This window comes from Marmota marmota, unplaced genomic scaffold (assembly GCF_001458135.2).
Source record: "Marmota marmota marmota unplaced genomic scaffold, marMar, whole genome shotgun sequence".
Lineage (NCBI taxonomy): Eukaryota > Metazoa > Chordata > Mammalia > Rodentia > Sciuridae > Marmota > Marmota marmota.
Genome location: NW_026000223.1, coordinates 1124056 through 1146537, shown reverse-complemented (window position 1 = coordinate 1146537; position 22482 = coordinate 1124056). Strand labels below are relative to the sequence as shown.

At 33.8% G+C, this 22482-nt stretch overlaps 1 protein-coding gene across 10 annotated transcripts in view; it reads right to left on the bottom strand.

The window, feature by feature from the left end:
* The window catches only part of Wrn (WRN RecQ like helicase), a 139864-nt gene that overhangs the window by 41128 nt on the left and 76254 nt on the right, over positions 1-22482 (bottom strand). For all 10 annotated transcript variants that reach the window (XM_048792752.1, XM_048792753.1, XM_048792757.1 and 7 more), the window contains 6 exons: positions 19577-19764; positions 13786-13960; positions 7854-8035; positions 5907-6008; positions 5324-5416; positions 771-912 (listed from right to left, as the gene is read on the bottom strand). In XM_048792752.1, the coding sequence (XP_048648709.1) occupies positions 771-912; positions 5324-5416; positions 5907-6008; positions 7854-8035; positions 13786-13960; positions 19577-19764 (882 nt within the window). The remainder of the gene's footprint in view (positions 1-770; positions 913-5323; positions 5417-5906; positions 6009-7853; positions 8036-13785; positions 13961-19576; positions 19765-22482) is intronic.

The following is a 22482-nucleotide window of genomic DNA, read 5'->3' as shown; positions in this document are numbered from 1 at the left end:
TCTCTCTCTCTCTCTCTCTCTCTCTCTCTCTCTCTCTCTCTCTCTCTTTCTCTCTTTAAAAAAAATTAAAATTCTTTGAAAAAAAATGGTTTTATAAATTCTACATACAAAATAAGAATTTTAAAGAATATTTAAAATAAATGTATGTAACTGTAAAGTGTCCTATTTTCCACTCTTAGTTTAGTCAACTAGTATCAACATAGAACACTTAATTTTGTTTTATCAGGAATAAAATCATATTTTATTTTACAAAACAAAAGTAAAGTCAAATTTTTTTCTTGGTATTTTATACTTCTGGTAGGAAACAGAAGAGGAAAAAAAAATATGTTGCCAAATATTGTTATGAACTAAGACATTTACAAAATTATCCTCAAAACTACAGTTTTGCTCATTTTAAAATTCTTTCTTGGGTACCAAAAAAATCCAACTTTGTTCCACCAGTGCCTTGATAATGAAAGTTAACATGCCTTAATTATCCTAAGAAAGATCAGTCTAGGGATTTACCCCAACAATGTAATAAACTAATATAATACTTCAGACTGAGACGCAAAGATGAACATAAGCTTGGAACATCAAACAACAATAGATGTGACACATATATGTTCTGTCAGAAGTAGTGAATTGCAGGGTTTAAATGTAAATTAATGTTGATTTTCTTCATTTCTAATAATTCACCTAAAGTCAAAGCTATAATCACAACACAATAAATCTTTAAAGAAACCATAACAGGAGCAAAAAAAGAACTAAGAAGGTCATTCACATATACTTACAGATCCTCGGAGAAATAAAATTGGAACCCCAATTCCAAACTTTTCCTCTAAGATGCCCACAGCAGATAACAACTGGAATGCTTGTGGACCAAAGTCCTGTGATGTATCATCTGAGTCATTATTAGAATCACAATGATTCAATCTGAATAAAAATATTAATTATTAAGACAGCATAAACAAAATACATACCTTAAGCAATAAAAAAAGATTTAATGTGCAAATTAGCCAAGTAAAAAATATCTCAAATGTGTCAACTGCTGTAGAAGATACAAAATTTATATAGCCAAGAGCATGTGAAGTATCTCAAACATGACAAATAAACTATAATACAGCATCCCAGAATGTTATGCTAATGGTTCCCCTCTAGTGTCCTAAGAAGCCAAGTTTCATGGCAAGTGGCCCAGACCTTAGATGGAAGAAGACTAAGAAGTTCAAGAAAGTACGACAGTTCCACTTGATGGATTATATATGAACATTGGACTTTTGTGTTAGGTTTTGTTGGAAAAAAATGGGGTTATTACAAAAGAAAATTTTAACTTAAAAAGAAAATCTCCTATCCAATAAACTGTTAGTTTAAACTCTAACTTATAGTTTAAACTATAAATTATGACAGAAAGATATAAACTCTTCATTTAAGTGTACATAAGGTAAATTCATAAATCATTCTTCAACTTGATATGAAATTTTTATTAATATAAATTTGATTTTTTTTTTAGGTCAAGAACAGCAACAAAAAAATCCTTAGGGAAAAATCAACCACCTAATTCAACTGATAACTTTCATAGCAATAAGAATGCATTCAATATTCCAGATAAAATAATGTTTGGAGGGAAGGGGAAAAACTATGTTTAGGTTTATTCTTCTATTCTAACATCTTTAGTAGGATGATTACCTGGTTAATTTACTCTACTAATAAGAGTAACTAAAGCTATCAAATTCTCATAAAGTGTTAGAGTCTGTAAACAAGTCAAAATAACACCTGGCATTTTGCCAGGGGAATGTTAAATTTCGTAAACAAGTCTGGATGGTGCCTGGCAAAATGTCAGAGGGAGTGGTTTGAGAAGTAACAAAACCGAGCCATTAGGTGTAGAGATTCCTGATTGGTTGACTGATGTATCTAGTTTATGCTAATTAGATAAGCTGTGTGGAATGTATAAATACTGCTCCTGTCCTGCAATAAAGGGCTCCCACTCCTGCTGTATCAATCTACACAAGTTGTTCGTCACCCCCCGGTTATTTTGCCGCAGCCGGACTGCGGCAATAAAGAACTACCTGTATTGCATTTATTGGTTTTTAATATAATTATCACTAAATTCTAAAAATATTTTAATTTCCAGTTTGATTTTTCTTAAAGTTATTTAAAAGTATTATTTTAGATTTCCGGATGCATAAGAATTTTTTATTTATCTTTTAGTTTACTATCAGATTTTAATATATTATCAGAATATGTGGTGAATTAGATACCAATTCATTGAAAAATGCTGAGATAAACTATAATTTAGTAAAGGGGTCAGAAAACATTTTCCATAAAAGGCCAGATAACAAATAATCAGGCCTTGTGGACCACAATGGGTTTTGTAGATAACTACTTAACTCAAGCAGTCATCATAAACAGAAGGGCATGGCAAAGTTCCACCAAAATTTTATTTACAGAAAAACAGGCAGTAAGTGAAGTGGATATGGCCCAAAGATCATATTGCCAACCCCTGCTCTTGTAGTCAATATTTATAAATACTCCATGTATACATGAGAAGTATAGACTCTCATTCAGTTTTTCCCAACTAATATGCTGCAAACAGATTCTAGGTGGGCTGAAAGGTTAGTTATTTCAGTCCAAGTTACCTGTATTCTGACATTAGCCCAGTGTGGGATACAAATACTGATCATTTGTTAGGGGGATCATGAAGTAAATAAAGTAATTTACATCCACTTCTCTAGCTGCTTGATAAGTTTTCTATTACTAGGTGCCTAATAAATCAAATTTGTACTATAGTGACCAAATTTCCTATAACTTGCTAATTTTTTTAATTATTTAACCTACCAATAACTAAAAAATTATATCAAACTTTTCCACTTTGAGGGCAGATTTGTTTATTTCTTTGAGTTCCCTCAATCTGTGCTTTATGGGAATGAGTTTTCTGTTTTGTTTTACCTTGTTTGTTTTTTGAGACAGAAAACAATGTTCTCTTGGTGAAGGAACTATTTATCATTATGCAGAGAACATCTCCAATCCTAATAGCATACCTTGTGTTTTATAATAATGTATCTACCACACAAAAGTATATGGCTAACTCAAGCAGGTGTATCATTTGTTTTAATTTTTCAATCAATAAAGAGTTACATTAGTCATATTTGTGTAAAGTTCTACAAATTTTAACACATCATAGATCCACATATATAGATTCACCTAATCCTCACCATACTCAGGACACAAAACAAATCTATCACTCAAAATGCTCGTTTGTGCTACCGTTTTGTATACCTTCTCATTCTCACTAACCTCTGGCAACCGCTGATCTTCTCTTCATCCCTACAGTTTAAATACAAGTTTCAGAGAATATCATATAAATGGAACCATATTGTAGAACTGGTGTTATTTCTTCTTCAAATGTTGGCCAGATTTTGTCACTGAAGCCTTCAGGGCTAGAAATTTTATTTTCGGAGGCTGTTAATAAGGAATTCACTTCCTCTAATGCTTGGGGGACCATTCAAGTTCACCTATTTCATTGTGGCTGAGTATGGTTAGTTTGAGATTATTAAGTAATTAAATTAAGTAATTTCATCTACATTAGTGAATTTATATATAAGTTGTTCATAGTGTTTTATTCTTATCCTTATTAATGTCTACTGGATTTGTAGCAAAATTCCCTCTCCCATGCCTGCTATTAATAAATCTATTTCTCTTTCTTCTGTCAGTCTTGCTAGAAGTTTTTATCAATTTTGTTGACCTTAACAAATAATGACCTTTTGCATTCACTGTTTTTTACTACTCTTTTTTCTGTTTTCTATTTCACTAATTTAGGCTCTTATCTATATTATTTCCTTCCTTCCACTTCCATTTGCTTTATTTTGCTTTGATTTGCTTGTTTCTTATGTTGGAAGCTTAATTGGTCTGAAACCTCTCTCCTTTTTTAATATTTAATGCTATAAATTTCCTTCCTAGCATAGCTGTATACTAAACATTTTTGTATTTTTATTCCATTCAGTTAAAAATATTTTCTTATTTCACTTGAGACTTTCTCTCTGATTAATAGTTTAGAAGTGTGCTATTTAATTTCCAAGGGTTTAGACACTTTCCTCATATCATTCTGTTACAACTTTCTAGTTTAATTCCAGTATAGTCAAAACACATACTTTATCCAAATAGATTACTTCCAAATTTGTTAAAATTTTGTTTTATGACCCAGAGTATGATTCATGTTTGTAACATTCCATCTTCCCTTAAAAAGAATGTGTACTCTGTTGCTGTTGGATGAAGTGTTCTTTTAAAAACTAATCAGATCCAGGTTGTTGACAGTTCTTTTTATTCTTATCCCCTTAGTGATTTTTTTGTTCTACTACTTCTATTGATTACTGAGAGAAGATGTTAAAGTCACCAACTATAATTGTGGATTCTCTATTCTCCTTTCAGGTCTTTTAGGTTCTTTCTTTGAGTATATAAACATTTAGGATGTCTTCTTGGTTGGGATAGTTGATTTTACGTGTAACCTGGCTAGTCTGAGGTACTCAGTTGTTTGGTCAGATACTAATCTAGAGGTTGCTGTGAAAATATTTTGTAGCTGTGATTAATATTCATAATCAGCTGGCTTTAATTAAAGGAAGTTACCATCAATAATGTGGGTAAGTCTCGTCCAATCAGTTGAAAATGTTAAGAGCAAAAAATGTAGCTGAAGAATTCCACTTCAAGACAGCAACATCAACTCTTGCCCATGTTTCCAGACTGCTTAACTTGCCAACACCCACAACTGTGTAAGCCAATTCCTTATAACCAACTCCACATAATTCCTTTCATCCTTCCCCCTTTAATATAAAACCATTCATCCTATTTCTCTGGAGAATCAAGACTAATAAATGAGTGAGCTGATCCTTTTACATCATGCAATGTCCTCTTTTATTCCCGCTAGTATTTTTTGTTCCAAAGTGTCCACTGCCCAACATTAAAACAGCAACTTCAGCTTTCTTTTGACCTGTGTTTTCATGGTACACTATGTTTCATTCTTTTGTTAACCTACCTATATAAATATACTTGCAGTGGATTTCTTACAGCATATAAGATAGGGTCACATTTTTAAATCAATCCTGAGAATTTACACCTTTAAATGATATTTTTAGACAATTTACATTTAACAATTGATTATGTTTAGGTTTAGGTCTACCCTTCTATTGTTTTATCTATTACATAAAGTAAAATACTCTAAATTGTTTGCTTTTTAATTTTTAAATAAATTCATTTAGTTTAAAAAAACTAAAATATACATTCAACAAAAATTCAATTAAATATGACCTAAAAAAAGAGAGAAATTTTAGAATGTTCATCAAGAAGAAATCTGTACCTGAATCTGCAATTATCACAGCATTTTTCAGTTCCCATAATACCCATGGAGGCCTTTCTTAGTTGTTTGTCCTCAAAATGAGACAAGATCATTCTATCCAAGAGAAAATTTTAAATTAAATAAATAAATACACACACGTTAACTTCATTGCTAAAAATAGATAAAATCACCATTAATTATTTGCTTGGAACCTCATTATTTGAGTTTAGTTTACTCAGGCACAAAGAAAGCTGCCTTTAAAACTGAGCATACCATAACATCAACAAAATATTCTTTCAAAATAATTCTAATTATTTAGCAAATGTTTTTCTTAAAAGAGAAATAGCCTGAGTTTTCATAAACCCAGGCTACTAATTGATATAAAATAAGTAATACAGCTGAGCATGGTGGTACATGCCCATAATCCCAGCTACTCAATAGGCTGAGGCAGGAAGAATACAAGTTCTAAGCCAGACTGGACAAAGCAGCAAGATCCTATCTCAAAACAAAAAATAAAAAGGACTGGGGATACAGCTCAGTGGTAGAGTATCCCTGGGTTCAATCAAGAGTACAAAAAAAATAAAATAAAATAAATAATACATACTGTCGCCTACATCTCCTGGAATGAAGATATTTTTCCATTTTTGCCATCATCTTTAATTTGTATAATCGAAACTTTTCATTACGTATCTCAGTAAGGCAGTTCCTGTCAATTCAAAATTTCACAGGGATACGTGAAACTATTATTTATTACTGCTTATTTTCATAACCTACAAAACTCACACTCATATTAGGATAAAGAATATTTCTAATCATCCTAGAAAGTTCTCTTATATTTTTTCACAATCAATGCCCCCAAAGGAGGGAAGCACTTTTGTAATTTTTATAAAAATTGCTTTCAAAAGAATTCTACCGGTGCCGGGCATGGTGGCGCATACCTATAATCCCAGAGGCTAGGGAGGCTGAGGCAGGAGGATTCAGAGTTCAAAGCTAGCCTCAGCAAAAGCAAGGCACTAAGCAACTCAGTGAAACTTTTCTCTAAATAAAATTCAAAATAGGGCTGGGGGTGTGGTTTAGTGGCCTGAGTTCAATCCCTGGTATCAAAAAAAGAAAAAGAATTCTACCTATGTCCAAGTAACAATTCTAAAGCTGCCTTTGAAAAATTACTATACATGCTAGTTCTTCATTTTGATTTATATGTCACAAACTTTTTGATTTCCAGCAAATCTTTTATTATACACAAATTTTTACCTTTTCCCAGGTAAGTCTATGCATTATTTTAATTTATTTTCTAAGAAACTGAATGCATTTATATAAAGAATACCAAAAGAGGCTCATTACCAGTAGGAGTCTTTATCCCTATTAAGTCTTCAGAGAATTTCTTGATCCTCCAAAACTAACTTTGTATATTGGGGTATGCAGGAACACCAATAAAGTATAAGAAATAAATTTCTTCCTCAAACAAGTATAATTGATTTTCTTCTATAATACTGAATTTATTAAAAATTGTTAAATCGGGCTGGAGCTGTGGCTCAGTGGTAGAGCGCCCGCCTCGCACTTGGTAACTATAAAATGGGATTTCTGTTCATTCTGTTCGATCCTCAGCACCACATAAAAATAAATGAAGATATTGTGTCCAACTACAACTAAGAATATATTTTTAAAAAATTGTTAAATAGTATTAAAACACATTATCTTCTAAAAAGCCAGTGCAACTAAGCTCACCCTGTTTATGTCTAGTCTTCTGTGAATAAATTTTATAAGTATCAATATCAAATGATAAAAATCTCCCGAATAGCTTTGTATACCTTTCCAAGAATAAACAGAAGAAGGCAAATGAAGGGGTGGGAGGAGGGAAAGGAAAAGGAACTACAGAATGAAACTGATTTCTGAATTATGCTCCATACATATATGAAAGAATAAACAAACAGACTCTAAGGTAACTATGGATGAAGACATATTACAACATGAGAAGACATGAGGAGGAAAAAATACTATTCACTTGATGTACAACAGTAGGAAAGTATTCTGTAAGATCTATGTTATATGCCTAAGTATAAAACTTATTTAGGTAATTCCTCACACTCAGGAATGGCTAAAATTAGGTCATCTCCTCTATGTGGCAACATTTATCATCAATGTTCTTCATAGATGTTGTCTGTTTTGGATTTTTGCTTTCATTTGTTGGTTGATTTGGGTGTTTTATTTATTTTTTTTTAATTTGTTTTACTTAGTTACCCATGACAGTACAATGATATTGACATATCATACATTTGAATTAGATGGGATATAATTTCTCATTTTTCTGAGTGTACAGGTTGCAGAATTACATTGGTCATGCAGTCACGTATATACCCACAACAATAATAATGTCTACTTTATGCTACTGTCCTTCCATTCCCCCCCTCTCCTCCCCTCCCCTCACTTCTCTCTACCTAATCTTGTTTTTTTTACTTTAAATATACCTGCAAATTACTTGAAATTTTAGACCCTGCTTCAAATATTTTCTTGGAAAGAAAGAAATATGCAAGGTGAAAACAATAGTTTTTACCTATTTAAGTTAAAGTCTGCTGGAGCCCAGAGTATATGACAAGAACTTTGAAGTCCATCACGGCCAGCTCTACCAATTTCCTGATAATATGATTCCATTTCTTTAGGAGCACCATAATGAATGACTCTGCGAATGTCAGCTTTATTAATGCCCATTCCAAAAGCTATAGTAGCGATGACACACTGAGAATAAATAACATAGTTTGACAAACATATTTAACAGAATTAAAACTTTAACAATAATTCAATCATTAAAATATCTGGCATAAAACTAAATTTAATATAATTTCAACAAAGCACCTATAGAATAAAAGAGTATCTGCCCAATTTACTTATTAAAGATTGGTAACTATAAAATGGGATTGCTGTTCATTCTCTATAAAAAGCATAAAATAAGTGGGTTCTCTGAACATCTGTGAGTGTGAGACACAAAAGAGGGTCTTAAAAATATTTATTGTATTAAATGAAATGTTTATATTATGAAGTATTCAAGTATCTTACTACATAGCAAAGTATCTTATCCTAACATGATTCTAAGACAGAAAAACGTCTCATTAAAGATGGTGAAGTGAAACATAATTTTCACTTCATCCTTAATTTTCTCTATATCCTTAAGAGGAAATGACAGAATACCTAATATGCATGTATATGCTAAGAAATCTTAACATGTATTAACAATAAGAATACCAGTAAATGGATGGGGCTGGAGACTATCATGATAAGTGAAATAAGCCAATCCCAAAGAATCAAAGGCCAAATGTTTTCTCTGATATGTGGATGCTAATCCACAATAAGGGGGTGGGGGGCTAGGGAAGAATAGAGGTACTCTGTACTAGACAGAAAGGAGTGAATGAATAGGACATTATGACCCTATATACATATATGATTACACAACCAGTATAATTCTACATCAGGTACAACTACAAGAATGAGAAGTTATACTTCATTTATGTATGACTTATACATGCATTCTACTGTCATGTAAGAACAACAACAAAAAAGAATACAAAAAGAGCTGGGCATGGTGGCTCACCCCTGTAATCCTATCTGTTCAGGAGTCTGAGGCAAGAGGATCACAAATTCAAAAGCAGCCTCAGCAACTTAGCAAGGCTGTAACCAACTTTACTAATAAATTTAGTAAAATTTAATATAATTCAAAATAAAAAATACAAAAAGGGCTGGAGATTCAGCTCAGTAGCTAAGCACCTCTGGGGTCAATCCCCACTACAAAAAAAAAAAAAAAGAGAGAGAGAGAGAGACAAGTAACCGTAATAAACTACATGACTGCATTGCTTAAAGATTAAAAAAAAAAAAAAAAACCTTTACAGAGTAATTGTGTAAATCTTGTACAATGAAATAAAATTATGATAGATATAATGCCTATAATCTCAGCTACTCATGAAGCTGAGGAGGATTACTTGAGCACAGGAGTTCAAGATCAGCCTGAACTCAAGATCAGCAATACAGGGAGACCTCGTCTTTTATTATTATTATTATTTATGTATTTAAATTAGGTATATAAGACAGCAGAATGCACTTTGATTCATTGTACACAATTGCAGCACAATTTTACATTTCTATGATTGTACACGATGTAGCATCACACCATATGTGCAGTCATACATGTACCTAGTGTAATGATGTCCATCTCATTCCACTGTCTTTCCTGCCCCCATGCACCCCCCCACCCTCCCTCTCCTTTGCCCAATCAAAGTTCCCTCCATTTTCCCCATGCCTCCCAGCTCCCCATTATGGATCAGCATCCACCTATCAGAGAGAACATTTGGTCTTTGGTTTTTTGGGATTGGCTTACTTCTCTTAGCATAATATTCTTCAACTCCATCCATCTACCTGCATCTATCATCCTCGTCAACACTTACTGTTGTTTGTATTCTTAATAACTGACATTCTGACTGGCATGAGATGAAATCTTAGAGTAGTTTTGATTTGCATTTCTCTAATTACTAGAGATGTTGAACATTTTTTCATATATTTGTTGATCAAATTCATATCTTCTGAGAAGTGATTGTTCAGCTCCTTAGCCCATTTATTGATTGGGTTGTTTGTTTTTTTTGGTGTTAAGTTTTTTGAGTTCTTTATATATCCTGGAGATTAGTGCTCTGACATGTGTGTAACAAAAATTTGCTGCCAAAATGTAGGCTCTCTGTTCACCTTATTGAATGTTTCTTTTGCTAAGAAGGGAGACCTCGTCTTTAAAAAAAAAAAAAATTGTAAGAAAATTGGTGAGGATGTGGGGAAAAAGGTACATTCATACATTATTGGTGGGACTATAAATTGGTGCAGCCAATATGGAAAGCAGTATGGAGATTCCTTGGAAAACTGCAAATAGAACCACCATTTGACCCAGCTATTCCACTCCTCGGTTTATACCCAAAGGATTTAAAAAACAGCATGCTACAGGGACACAGCCACATCAATGTTTATAGCAGCACAATTCACAATAGCTAAACTGTGGAACCAACCTAGATGCTCTTCAGTAGATGAATGGATTAAAAAAATGTGGCATATATACACAATGGAATATTATACTCAGCAATAAAAGAATAAAATCATGGTATTTGCAAATAAATGGATGGAGCTGGAGAAGATAATGCTAAGTGAAGTTAGCCAATCCCAAAAAATCAAATGCTGAATATTTTTTCTATATAAGAAAGGAAGCCCCTACACCATAGGTGGGTAGGGAGGGGGAGCATGGGAGGAACAGATAAACTCTAGATAGGGTAGAGGGATGGGAGGGGAAGGGAGGGGGCATGGGGTTACAAATGATGGTGAAATGTGATGGACATCATTATCCAAAGTACATGTATGAAGACAGAATTGGTGTGAATATACTTTGTATACAATCAGAGTTATGAGAAATTGTCCCCTATATGTGTAATATGAATTGTAATGCATTCCACTGTCATATATAATTTTTTTAAAAAACTTAAAAACGAAAGAAAAAGAAAGAAATAAGTAAATTGAGAAAATGGGGTTAGAAATGCATAAAATGGAGAGGGAGAGGAAAAGGACACTAAAGGATGTGAAAAAGATCTAAACTTTCATCCTTCACAGTGGGGAGTCAATAGATAATACCTAAAACATATAAAAAAATTAAGTAGTAGCAATAGAGGCAAATCGTGGCAAAAAAAAGAGTTTTAAACACCTAAAGGCTCAGATAAAAGAGGGAAAAAGAAGTGAAGAGGCATGAGGGGCTACTTGCGGAGTTGTACGTATAACTGATAAAAATTAAAGTCCATTTTAAAGAAAATAGGTAAGCTAAGATAGGACAGGAGAATAAAAAGGATAAAAGGAAAGAAAAAAACTACTGAACTAGTTAAAGGATGATGAGAAGGGTGAGAGAAAAATAAATACACCAATAATAATAATAATCAATAATAAGTTAAAGCTTTGGACAAAGACTAGGCAATTTTTCTATATTTAAGGGTTAATAAGCAACACAATAATGATTCTACTTTTAATCATATTATTTTTAGAAGAGATCAACCAATTCCATAGGCTTTATTTTTAAAATATCCCTATAAACTTTCAAGTATAAATAAATATATTTTATCAAATAAGTGATTTGCAGCCTCATTCCAGAAAGAAAGAGAATTTAAGGTATCATTAAAGGACAAGTGAAAATACAAATGGATATACAACAAAAAGTCAGGATTAAATATAAGAATGAATGGCTAGATTAAAAGGCAAATCTACATGCAAATATAATTAGATATGATTATAAAAATCACAAATAAAAGTCTATTTTTCTAAAATTATAAAAATATAGTTAGATATGGCTATAATAATCACAAATAAAAGTCTATTTTTCTAAAAATATTAAGATTCTAAGCATCAATCAATCTAAGCTATTAAGAGTTGAAGATATCAGCTAGACTTTAGCCCTGCACTAAGGTATAAGTCAATTGTAAAAAGAATTACAGGAAAAGTGAATATTTAGAATTCAGGATATTCATTCATTCGTTAAGCACTAAATAAATATCAATGACAAGTAATCAACTGCAAAAGCACTAGCCTCTTCCATATAGAAGATAAAATATATTTTCATCACTTGAAAAAGTGATTTGAGAACTTTCAATACAAATGTGGAACTTCTAAACAATTAATGACAAAGGACTATCTGGACCAGCTGTTAGATAAAACAAAACTTGATGTTAGACTAGAGTAAAATAATCAATACTAACTTATTAATCTTCATAATATGTATAAATATTTGTGACATCCCACCATAGAAAGGGAAAATATAGTATCACATATATACATACACCCTTCTAGAGATCAGGTGTAAGCTAAAAGATTACTATAAGGATTTTTAAGCCATATTTCAAAATATTAATATTTAAAGGAGCTGTGTATTGGTAGGAAAATCAGATGCATCCAATGAAATTAACCATCACAAAATAACATGGATAAAGTTTGTACTCTCTCATATTTTTGGGAGATATTTTAGTCTAAATGAATAATTATTAAATTAAATGAACACCTGAACAAAGAATAAACCATTGGTCAGTTAAAGGCTTGAAGACTGATTGCTAAGATTTAGTAGGCAGCTAATAAATTTTATTAGACAATTTTCAAGCCACTGAGATAATAAAAAACACAAATTTGCATAAAATCTCTGTCCAGTTATGACAGCTGTTTCCATCTGTGGAAAGAACGGGAAAGAAGAGAATAGATACTTTGGGGCAGATATGCATTACAGCAAACCTACACACAGTGAACTTTATAGACAGTACATATGAACTATACTTAAGTGTTAAGATGTTTGAACAATTCTAGTTTGAGGTGGATAACAACTACCTCTCATAGGGAGGGCTTGATAGAAAACTCCAGGGCTGATGCAAGTTCATTTCTTGAGAGGAAGAACTATTATACTGGCTTACAGTAATCAGGTGGATATGATGCTGACATCATTAAGTTGTTGAACGAAACCAACTCATGTGACTTGAATTTAAATTCTCCCAGATATTCTCTAGGTTGCCTACTGAACCAAGCCAATCATGACAGGAGTCTCAGTGGCACCATCTCATAATAACTTCATCATTACCCTTCCCTTCTTCAGTTCTGCCCTTAAAATTAATCCTATTAAATGCTACCAGTCTATTTTTATGATAATATCATTCTGCTCAAAAACACAGAAGAGTTCATCACGTTAATTTTCAAACTCTTTTCTGGGCATGCTAAGGATTACAAAACACCTACAGAGGCTGTCTTACAGCCTGGGAGGTTCAGGTCTCCCTTCTCCCTCATGCCAACTCCAACTAGAATTATTATTTAATCTATCTTACCTATTAGATAAAAGCTCATTTAAATGAAAAATTCTAAGGTTAAAGTAATCAGGAAAAATTACAGGAATCTAGCACCAAGCCCAGTATATCTCTTTCCTACAAGTTTTAAAGCCATCCATAAACCTGGCCAACAAATCCATTTAATCTTTTTCTTAGGAGTCTTTTAACAGTTCCTCACTGCCTCTTTATCCATAGTTTTTGCCATTCCTATCCCTTGCTCTTTCCCTCCAGTCATTCCAAACCACTCATAATTTGCTGAGCCCTGCAAACACTCTCACATCACATGTTAGTCCTTCTTCCTGGAATTCTATAACCAATTCTTCTGCTCTCATCACCTACCAGCCTACAAACTTCTATTCACATTTTCAAACTCTATTCAAATTGCACCTTCCTGGATAGTCAACTCACATAACAAAACCTATCTCAGACGGCTTTTTATACTTAATAATCTGCAACAGTTTTTTCATACACTTACCTTTCACATTACATATAGACTGATTTCCTTAACCAGAGGAGCTATATTATATTTAATACCAAAAAGTATTTAATAAAGATATGATATAATTTGAGAAATATCTATTTTCTCTAAGGAGCACAGAGAGTAATGACAATTGATTCTCACACCTGAATTTCATCTCTCATGAACCTATGATGAACATCTTTCCTTATGTTAAAACTCATGCCTGCATGGTATGTTCCACAGGCTAACTTCAGTTTCTTAAGTTCAGCAGTAACTTGTTCTGTCATTTTTCTAGAAGGACAATAGATGATAGTTGGACCTTCAAATTCCCAATCAGAACTAGAAGGAAAAAAGGGAAAAAAAAGAACAAACATAGTGAGAGAAAGAAGGGGGCGGGGGAAGAATATTTCAGACCAGTTTGGGTTTTATCTCATTTAACATTTCCTTTCTATTAAACAAAAGACTAAAAGCATATTTAAAAACAATGACATATTTAACTGCATGAAAATCTAAAACATTATGGAGAATCATATGTGAAATAAGTTGTAGTGAGCTCCAAAAACTTTTGACTTAGTTTTGGTTCAAATCAAAGTTAAAATATGAAACAAGTAAGTTTGTCCTAGCAGAAGTCATGATACAAGTGTATCAACTATTGATGCAAATATTCTAGGAATGTAACACAACAGAGAAACAATTAGTCTTAATTTTTGTAGAAGTGAATATTTATATAGAAATATGTATAAAAATTCTTATTCTTTTATGTTCATAGAGTTGAGCTTATTTACTAAAAAAAAAAAAAAAAAAAACCTTTTTGGAATATTGCAAGATTGCTTTTATGGTTCAAAGAAGTAATTACTAACAATCTTGAGACCATCAAAGTTTAAGAAAAAACTGTTTCAATGTCTATTGTAGAAATTTGTGCTTACTTATTAAGAGTGTAAACAATGATTTCCATAAAACATTTAATACCTCAATGTATTCATTTACTTAAAGGTATTCATTTATGCTGACTTAATTATTATAGACAGACAACTATTTTAGATTCATGAAAAGTTATTTTAGGGCTGAGACTGTACCTCAGTGGCAGAGTGCTTGCCTAGCATGTATGAGGCACTGAGTTCAATCCTTAGCATTGCATAAAATAAACAAACAAACAAAAGGCATCTGTCCATCTATAATTACAAAAATAGTAATTTGATTTAATTTTAAATTCATATACCCTTTGATGTAATTTCAATTTAAAGTTTGTTTATTTTCTGGGTACTAAGGATAGAACCCAGGGGTACTTTACCATTGTACTACATCTCCTTCCCTTTTTTTTTTTTTTTTTTTTTTTGAGAGAGAGAGAGAGAGAATTTTTTAACAATTATTTTTTAGTTTTTTGGCGGGCACAACATCTTTGTTTGTATGTGGTGCTGAGGATCGAACCCGGGTCGCACGCATGCCAGGCGAGCGTGCTACCGCTTGAGCCACATCCCCAGCCCTCCTTTCCTTTTTTAAATTTTCATTTTGAGGAAAGGTCTTATTAAGTTGCCAAGTCTGGCCTCAAACTTGCTTATCTTCCTGCCTCAGCCTCCCATGTGGTTGGGGTTACAGAAATGTGCCACCTTGTCTGGCTCCAATTTGAATTTTGGGAATTTATTTTATAAAAATACTTATCTGCCAAAAGACTATACAAATATTCAGAGTAAACTTATGATAGTGAAAAATAATCTAAATGTTCATCATTATGTATATTCTTATAATGGAATACTAAAAAAACTTTTTAATATGTCAAACTGCACTCTACTGTCACGTATCTTTTATTTTTTTAGATGTACAGGGACACAATACCTTTATTTTATTTGATGTGGTGCCGGGATTGAACCCAGAGTCTCACACATGCGAGGCAAGTGGTTTACCACTGAGCCACAACCCCAGTCCTCCTAAACAAACATTTTTAAAAATTAAATGTTTGGGGCTGGGGTAGACCACTTGCCTACAATACATGATGCACTGGGTTCGATCCTCAGTACCACATAAAAATAAAAATGAAGATATTGTGTCCACCTATAACTATAAAAAATAAATGTTTTTTAAAAATTAAATGCTTATAAAATCATTAAGAAGGACTATGGCAGAGGCTACTGAAAATTAAACAGAAAAATCAGATAATATTAATAATATTAATAACCTACTCTACACAAGTTTTGATAGTAAACATCTTAAAGGAGTGAGAAAGGCTAAACTTTTTTTTTTTTTTTAGTTCACAAAAATCTTATTATAAAAAACACATTTTCAAAGAAGAAAAAACTGCTCACCAAAATCTGGATAGTATATTCTACACATTAAGGCCCTAATTTAATAAAATAAAATATATGGAAAGATACTTTAAATGAAAGGAGAAATGGATATGGTATGAAATTATTTCTTTATAAACTTAACAACAAAAAAAAAGGGGTGCACGTCTGCATAGTAATAGAGTCAAAGAAGTCTATGTAGCTAAACATCAAAATATCAATAGTAAATATACATAGAGAATGGGACTGAAAAATGAGCCATTTTCAACTTACAAATGCATCCGTATTATTCAAAATGATATTAAGTATTAAAATTTAAAAAGATACAGACAATATGTAAAAATTTGAACTTAACAAATCAAGCCTAAAAATTCCTTTTACAAAAGGAATTTACTGCCAAGTAACTTACTAAAAACTGTTATGTCTTCATAACAATTTCCTGAGAGTAAAAACAAAAAGCAGCCCTTATTTGCCTAACCATTAAATGAAATAGGCAAAAGAGGTTCATCTAATTATCTAAATAAATATAATGTGAGAGCTGGGACTGCGGTTCAGTGGTAGGATGCCGTTGTGTGCGTGTGAGGCCCTGGGTTCGATCCTCAGCACCACATAAAAATAAATAAATAAAGATATTATCTCCATCTACAACTTAAAAAAAATGTTTAAAAAATATATAATGTGAATATAAAAACAAAATAAGGCTATTTTAAGAAACATTTTCAATCAATAAATAGAAAAAATGTAAATACTGACAAATGGCAGAATCAAAGTAAGAGAAGAAAATGGAAATAAAAAACCATTGATCTGAAGCCTTAATTGCCCTCTACTTCATGTCTCAGATCTGTAGAAAGCATTCTGACTCTCAATGTTTTACTACTACTATACTCTGCTTGAAGAGGACTGAAAATGGGTATAGAATATTTCTTGATCTGTTTGTAGAAAAAAATTCCATATTAAATATTGACATATTGCTTCCAATATTAAGCAAAGGAGTCTGATCTTCATTCCCTAGAATAGAATTCCAGAAAGGTGCTCCAAGATTTAAGAGGTGTGCTTTCAGAAGATGAATATGAAAGTTATGTGCAGAGTGCAACAATGAGCAAGAGGAGGAGAGAGATCTGTTAGGAGATATTCAGTCTGGGATATAAAGTAACAAAGACATCAATTAGAAGAATTAACATAAAAAAACCAGAAAGAAACATTTGCATAAGACATGGAGACCAACAGTGTCAAAACACAGAGAAGCCCACATGGTGGTGTTTGCCTATAATTCCAGGAGCTCTGGAGACTGAGAGAGGAGAATCCTGAGTGCAAAGCCAAGCCTCAGCAATTTAGAGAGGCCCTATGCAACTCAGTGAGACCCTGTCTTTAAATAAAACACAAAACAGGGCTGGGGATATGGCTCAGTGGTCAAGTGCCCCTAAGTTCAATCCCTGGCGCCCCACCAACAAAAAAAAAAAAACCAAATACTAACAAAAGAGGTGAAGGACCTATACAACGAAAACTACAGAACCCTAAAGAGAGAAATAGAAGAAGACCTTAGAAGGTGGAAAGATATACCTTGTTCATGGATAGGCAGAACTAATATCATTGAAATGGCCATATTACCAAAAGTACTCTATAGGTTTAATGCAATGCCAATCAAAATCCCAACAGCATTCCTCGCAGAAATACAAAAAGCAATCATGAAATTCATCTGGAAAAATAGAAGACCCAGAATAGCAAAAGCAATTCTAAACAGGAAGAGTGAAACGGGCGGTATAGCGATACCAGATTTTAAACTATACTACAGAGCAATAGTAAGAAAAACAGCGTGGTGCTGGTACCAAAACAGGCAGGTAGACCAATGGTACAGAATAGAGGACACAGAGACCAACCCACAAAATTACAACTACCGCATATTAGACAAAGGTGCCAAAAGCATGCAATGGAGAAAGGATAGCATCTTCAACAAATGGTGCTGGGAGAACTGGAAATCCACATGGAACAAAATGAAATTGAATTCCTTTCTCTCACCCTGCACAAAAGTTAACTCAAAATGGATCAAGGAGCTAGGAATCAAACCAGAAACTTTGCATCTAATAGAAGAAAAAGTTGGCCCTAATCTCCATCTCGTGGGGTCGGGCTACAAATTCCTTAATAGGATACCCATAGCACAAAAGTTAAAAACAAGAATCAACAAATGGGACTCACTCAAACTAAAAAGTTTTTTCTCAGCAAGAGAAACAATAAGAGAGGTAAATAGGGAGCCTACATCCTGGGAACAAATCTTTACCCCTCACACTTCAGATAGAGCTCTAATCTCCAGAGTATACAAAGAACTCAAAAAATTAAACAACAAGAAAACAAATAACCCAATCAACAAATGGGCCAAGGATCTGAACAGACACTTCTCAGAGGAGGATATACAATCAATCAACAAATACACGAAAAAATGCTCACCATCTCTAGCAATCAGAAATCTCACTCCATTAAGAATGGCAGCCATTATGAAGTCAAACAATAACAAGTGCTGGCAAGGATGTGGGGAAAAGGGTACACTTGTACATTGCTGGTGGGACTGCAAATTGGTTCAGCCAATTTGGAAAACAATATGGAGATTCCTTGGAAAGTTGGGAATGGAACCACCATTTGACCCAGGTATTCCTCTTCTCGGACTATACCAAAAAGACCTAACTAAAAAGAGCATACAACAGGGACACAGCTACATCAATGTTCATAGCAGCACAATTCACAATAGCTAGACTGTGGAACCAACCCATATGCGCTTCAATAGATGAATGGATAAAAAAAGAAATGTGGCATTTATACACAATGGAATCTTACTCAGCACTAAAAAACAAAATCATGGCATTTGCAGGGAAATGGATGGCATTAGAGCAGATTTTGCTAAGTGAAGCTAGCCAATCCCTAAAAAACAAATGCAGAATGTCTTCTTTGATATAAGGGGGGCCACTCAAAACAGAGCAGGGAGGAAGAGCATGAGAAGAAGATTACCATTAAATAGGGACAAGAGGTGCGTGGGAATGGGAGAGAGAAGGGGAATTGCATGGAAGATGATAGGAGACCCTCATTGTTATGCAAAATTACATATAAGATGGTGTGAGGGGGAAGAAAAAAGAGAAAAAAACGTCACAGTAGATTGGGTAGAAAGAGAAGAGGGGAGGGGTGGGGAGGGGGGGATAGGAAGGGCAGCACAATACAATAGACACTAGTATGGCCCTATGTATAAATGTGGCTGTATAACCAATGTGATCCTGCAATCTATACATGTGGAAAAATAAGATTAAGATTACATACCCCATTTGAATCAAATGTATGATATGTCAAGATCATTGTAATGTTTTGAGCAACTAATAAAAAAATTTTTAAAAAATTGAGGAAAAAAATGTTACCCCCGCCCAAAAAGGCAAAGAGAATGATAAAGATTACAAATATTCCTATTCAAGCATCAACAGGGAATAAAAATAACAGAAGAATTGGTCCCTAACTTCAAAAATACACTTTTTCTCAAGTTACTGAACTGATTATGTAATACCACACTTAACTTGAACCACAGCTAGGTAAAACCTGAAATAAGTCAAACATGTATTAGAAAGAAATAGTAAAAAAATAAATAAATTTTTCTATAAAAAAAGAAATAGCTACAAAAATCCATCAACCATTAAATCCTTACCTTGTCTTTTTAACAAGAAATGGCTTTAGATCTTGAAGAATGTTCCCTGTTTTCCGTCCAACTTCTAAATATAGATTTGGTCGATCAAAACTAGTACAGGTAATCTGAGGATTGTTCAGTTTTAAGCAACGTACAATGTCTTCCCGGATTGAAGAACTTGCAGTTGCAGTGAGGGCAATGATTGGAACCTGAGTGAAAAAACATGATTTTTTAAAAATGTTCACTAATTCTAAATATTTCTACTGCCTTCTTACAAAAAAGAGTGTTACAGGAGGTACACTGTCAAAAATACCTTAAAATTATACTTTTTAATAAAAGAAAAAGAAGCTACTTAACTGTTTTCAGTCTTCTAAACATAACATTACTTCTTAAAAAAAAGCAGAAATCATTTATAAGCACTAAATACAATTTACTTTGTCTTATTAAATTAAATGTATTTATTAGCTCGCTATCTTTCCAGTTATTATTTTGAACTATTACATCTATAATAGTACCCATATAAGTAAGGGTGCATTACTTACTTTTTTTTTTTTTTTTGGAAAATCTAACTGTATAAAGCAATGAGGTGTTTTCTGTGGTTTTTCTTTGGCAGATTGGTGTTTTAGTGTTTTGTTTTTTTGTCTCTCGTGAAATATATCAGTTAACAGCTTTTCATATCTAAAAGCAAAGCTTCCCATGACCTGGATAAACTCTTCCCAGTCTTACTAAAGTGAATCAATGGCATGGTATATATAATATTAAATGTGTATTATTAATTGCTTCCTAAAGCAATGAAACCATACTCTATTTTCAGTCTAGCAAAGACTCTGAATTATATAATCAACCAAAAAGGAACATAGCAGGCATGAGGAAAAACATACAATCTTTCAGAAATTCAAAGGCACGATAACAAAATACCCCCCATAAAACTACACTTCATATTTTTGTTCCTATTATAAAAGGGAATCATACTCAATTATGCTATATTTCATAATCAGGAAAAAAATGGGTTACATCTTAAGGTTGTTCCTAAATAATTAGCTGTTCCATTACCAGAATACAATTTTCCTAAAAATACGTTTTGGCTTATTACAGACAGAGGAAACAACGTCACAATAAAATGCTTTTTTTTGTTGGATATGCTGTAGCTATCTCACAAACCAGCTTAAATAATTATCTTTTGTATGTAAAAATTTACACACAATTTATCAATTCAAAAAAAAAGTGTATGTAGAGTCTGACTCAAAATTAAAACAAGATACAAATTACAAACTTTTTTGTTACATTTGCAATTAATATAGATTTACTGAATTAAAAACTATCTCATCTTGGGAGGTTTTATGAATGAAAAAAAAAACCCAACATGACCAATTAATTGTATCATTTTTATATTCTCTATCCTTAAATTCTGTAAAACTGAGGAGATCCAACATGGCAGCGGGCACGGAGAGATCAAGTCTCTGACATCTTCAGCTGCGCAGGCATAGGGAGTCGTAAACCATCTAAATGCTATTTGCTCAGGATCACTAGGCAATGCTGAGCTGATGTGGATCTGGGGCGAACAGTCTGGACCTCTCAGAACACACACCAAGCCCGGATCGCCTGAATTCAAGCTGCCATTCGCCTGCGCCTCGCAGACAAACCGCTGTGACTCAGCACTAAACGATCCCGCTGAAACAACTGATGGGCCCTTCTGAACCTGCGGAGGTTAATACCAACCGAGCCTTCATAGGCAGTGGCCACAGGACTGAGACGGGGCTTGGGAGAGCCAGTCAGGACCCACCCGTTGCATTTGTCACCCAGCAAAGGGAACAATCTGTCGCCATTTGCATGGAATACCACCATGGCAGAGAACTGACATCATCAGAACGCTGCAGAGGAGATAACTTCATTGAAACCGGCGGTGACAGGTGTGTAATCCCTTAGCCCTTCCTCTCCACACAGCGGGGAAACCTTAAGGGCTCCTCCCAGCTCTCCTGTGAGCGCGATAGTCAGACCGAGGGAATCAGGAGTGGCGCGGGACCGAGGCTACCGCTCCCACCAGTGCTGACAACTGAGGTCTCTTGCACCAGCTACCAGGGGCGTGGCTACCGGAGGACAAGCAAAATTTCGCTGAGGGTTCTCAGCCCCAAGCTCCACAAACTTAGGGTCTGAGGGAATGGCAAACGGGGAGAGTGTGCCCAGTCGTACAAGAAAATAGGGCTCCTGGGAGCAGCAGAACTAGTGTGTAGCCAGTATTGTGGTGAGCGTCACCGGTGAGCAGGGCCTGGCTTGAGGAAAAGTAGAGAAGTGACTAGACACAAGAGAAGGTCCTAGGCACTCAGGACTGGAGACCCGCCCAGTCTGGGAGGAGGAGCTGCTGCACAGTGATTGGTTCCTGCGTATTGAGAGAAGCCTGGCCCGGTGGGCACAGCTCCACCTACTGGAAGAGAAGTTAATCAAACTCTAAGACTGCATTTATTAAATTTTTTGGGTTTTTTTTTTCATTTTCATTTTTTTATTTTTTAAATTTTTTTAAATTTTTTTTATTATTTTTTTAATTTTAATCTTTTTTGATTATTTTTTTTCTTTTTTTTCTTTTTTTATTTCCTATTTTTTTCTTTTGTCTTTTCATTTCTTTTCAATTTCCTTATTCCCCCTTCCTTGAATTCTACCTGCTTACTCTCATTCTCTTTAGTGACTTCTTCCCTTCCCGTCTAATACCTTTCCTCCCAAGCATCAAATAAATTTATAGGAGTAAACAGTAACTCAATAGTCAAACAGAACAAGAAGTAACATGAGCAGCATGAAAAAGCAAGGAAGAAAAGGAGTACAAACAATGCAGGACAGCCTAAATATTCAGGAGGACCTAGAGGCATCAGAAAAATGGCCAAATAAAGAACTCAAGGAATACCTTAGACAGATGGAATGGAATCTTAAAGAGGATA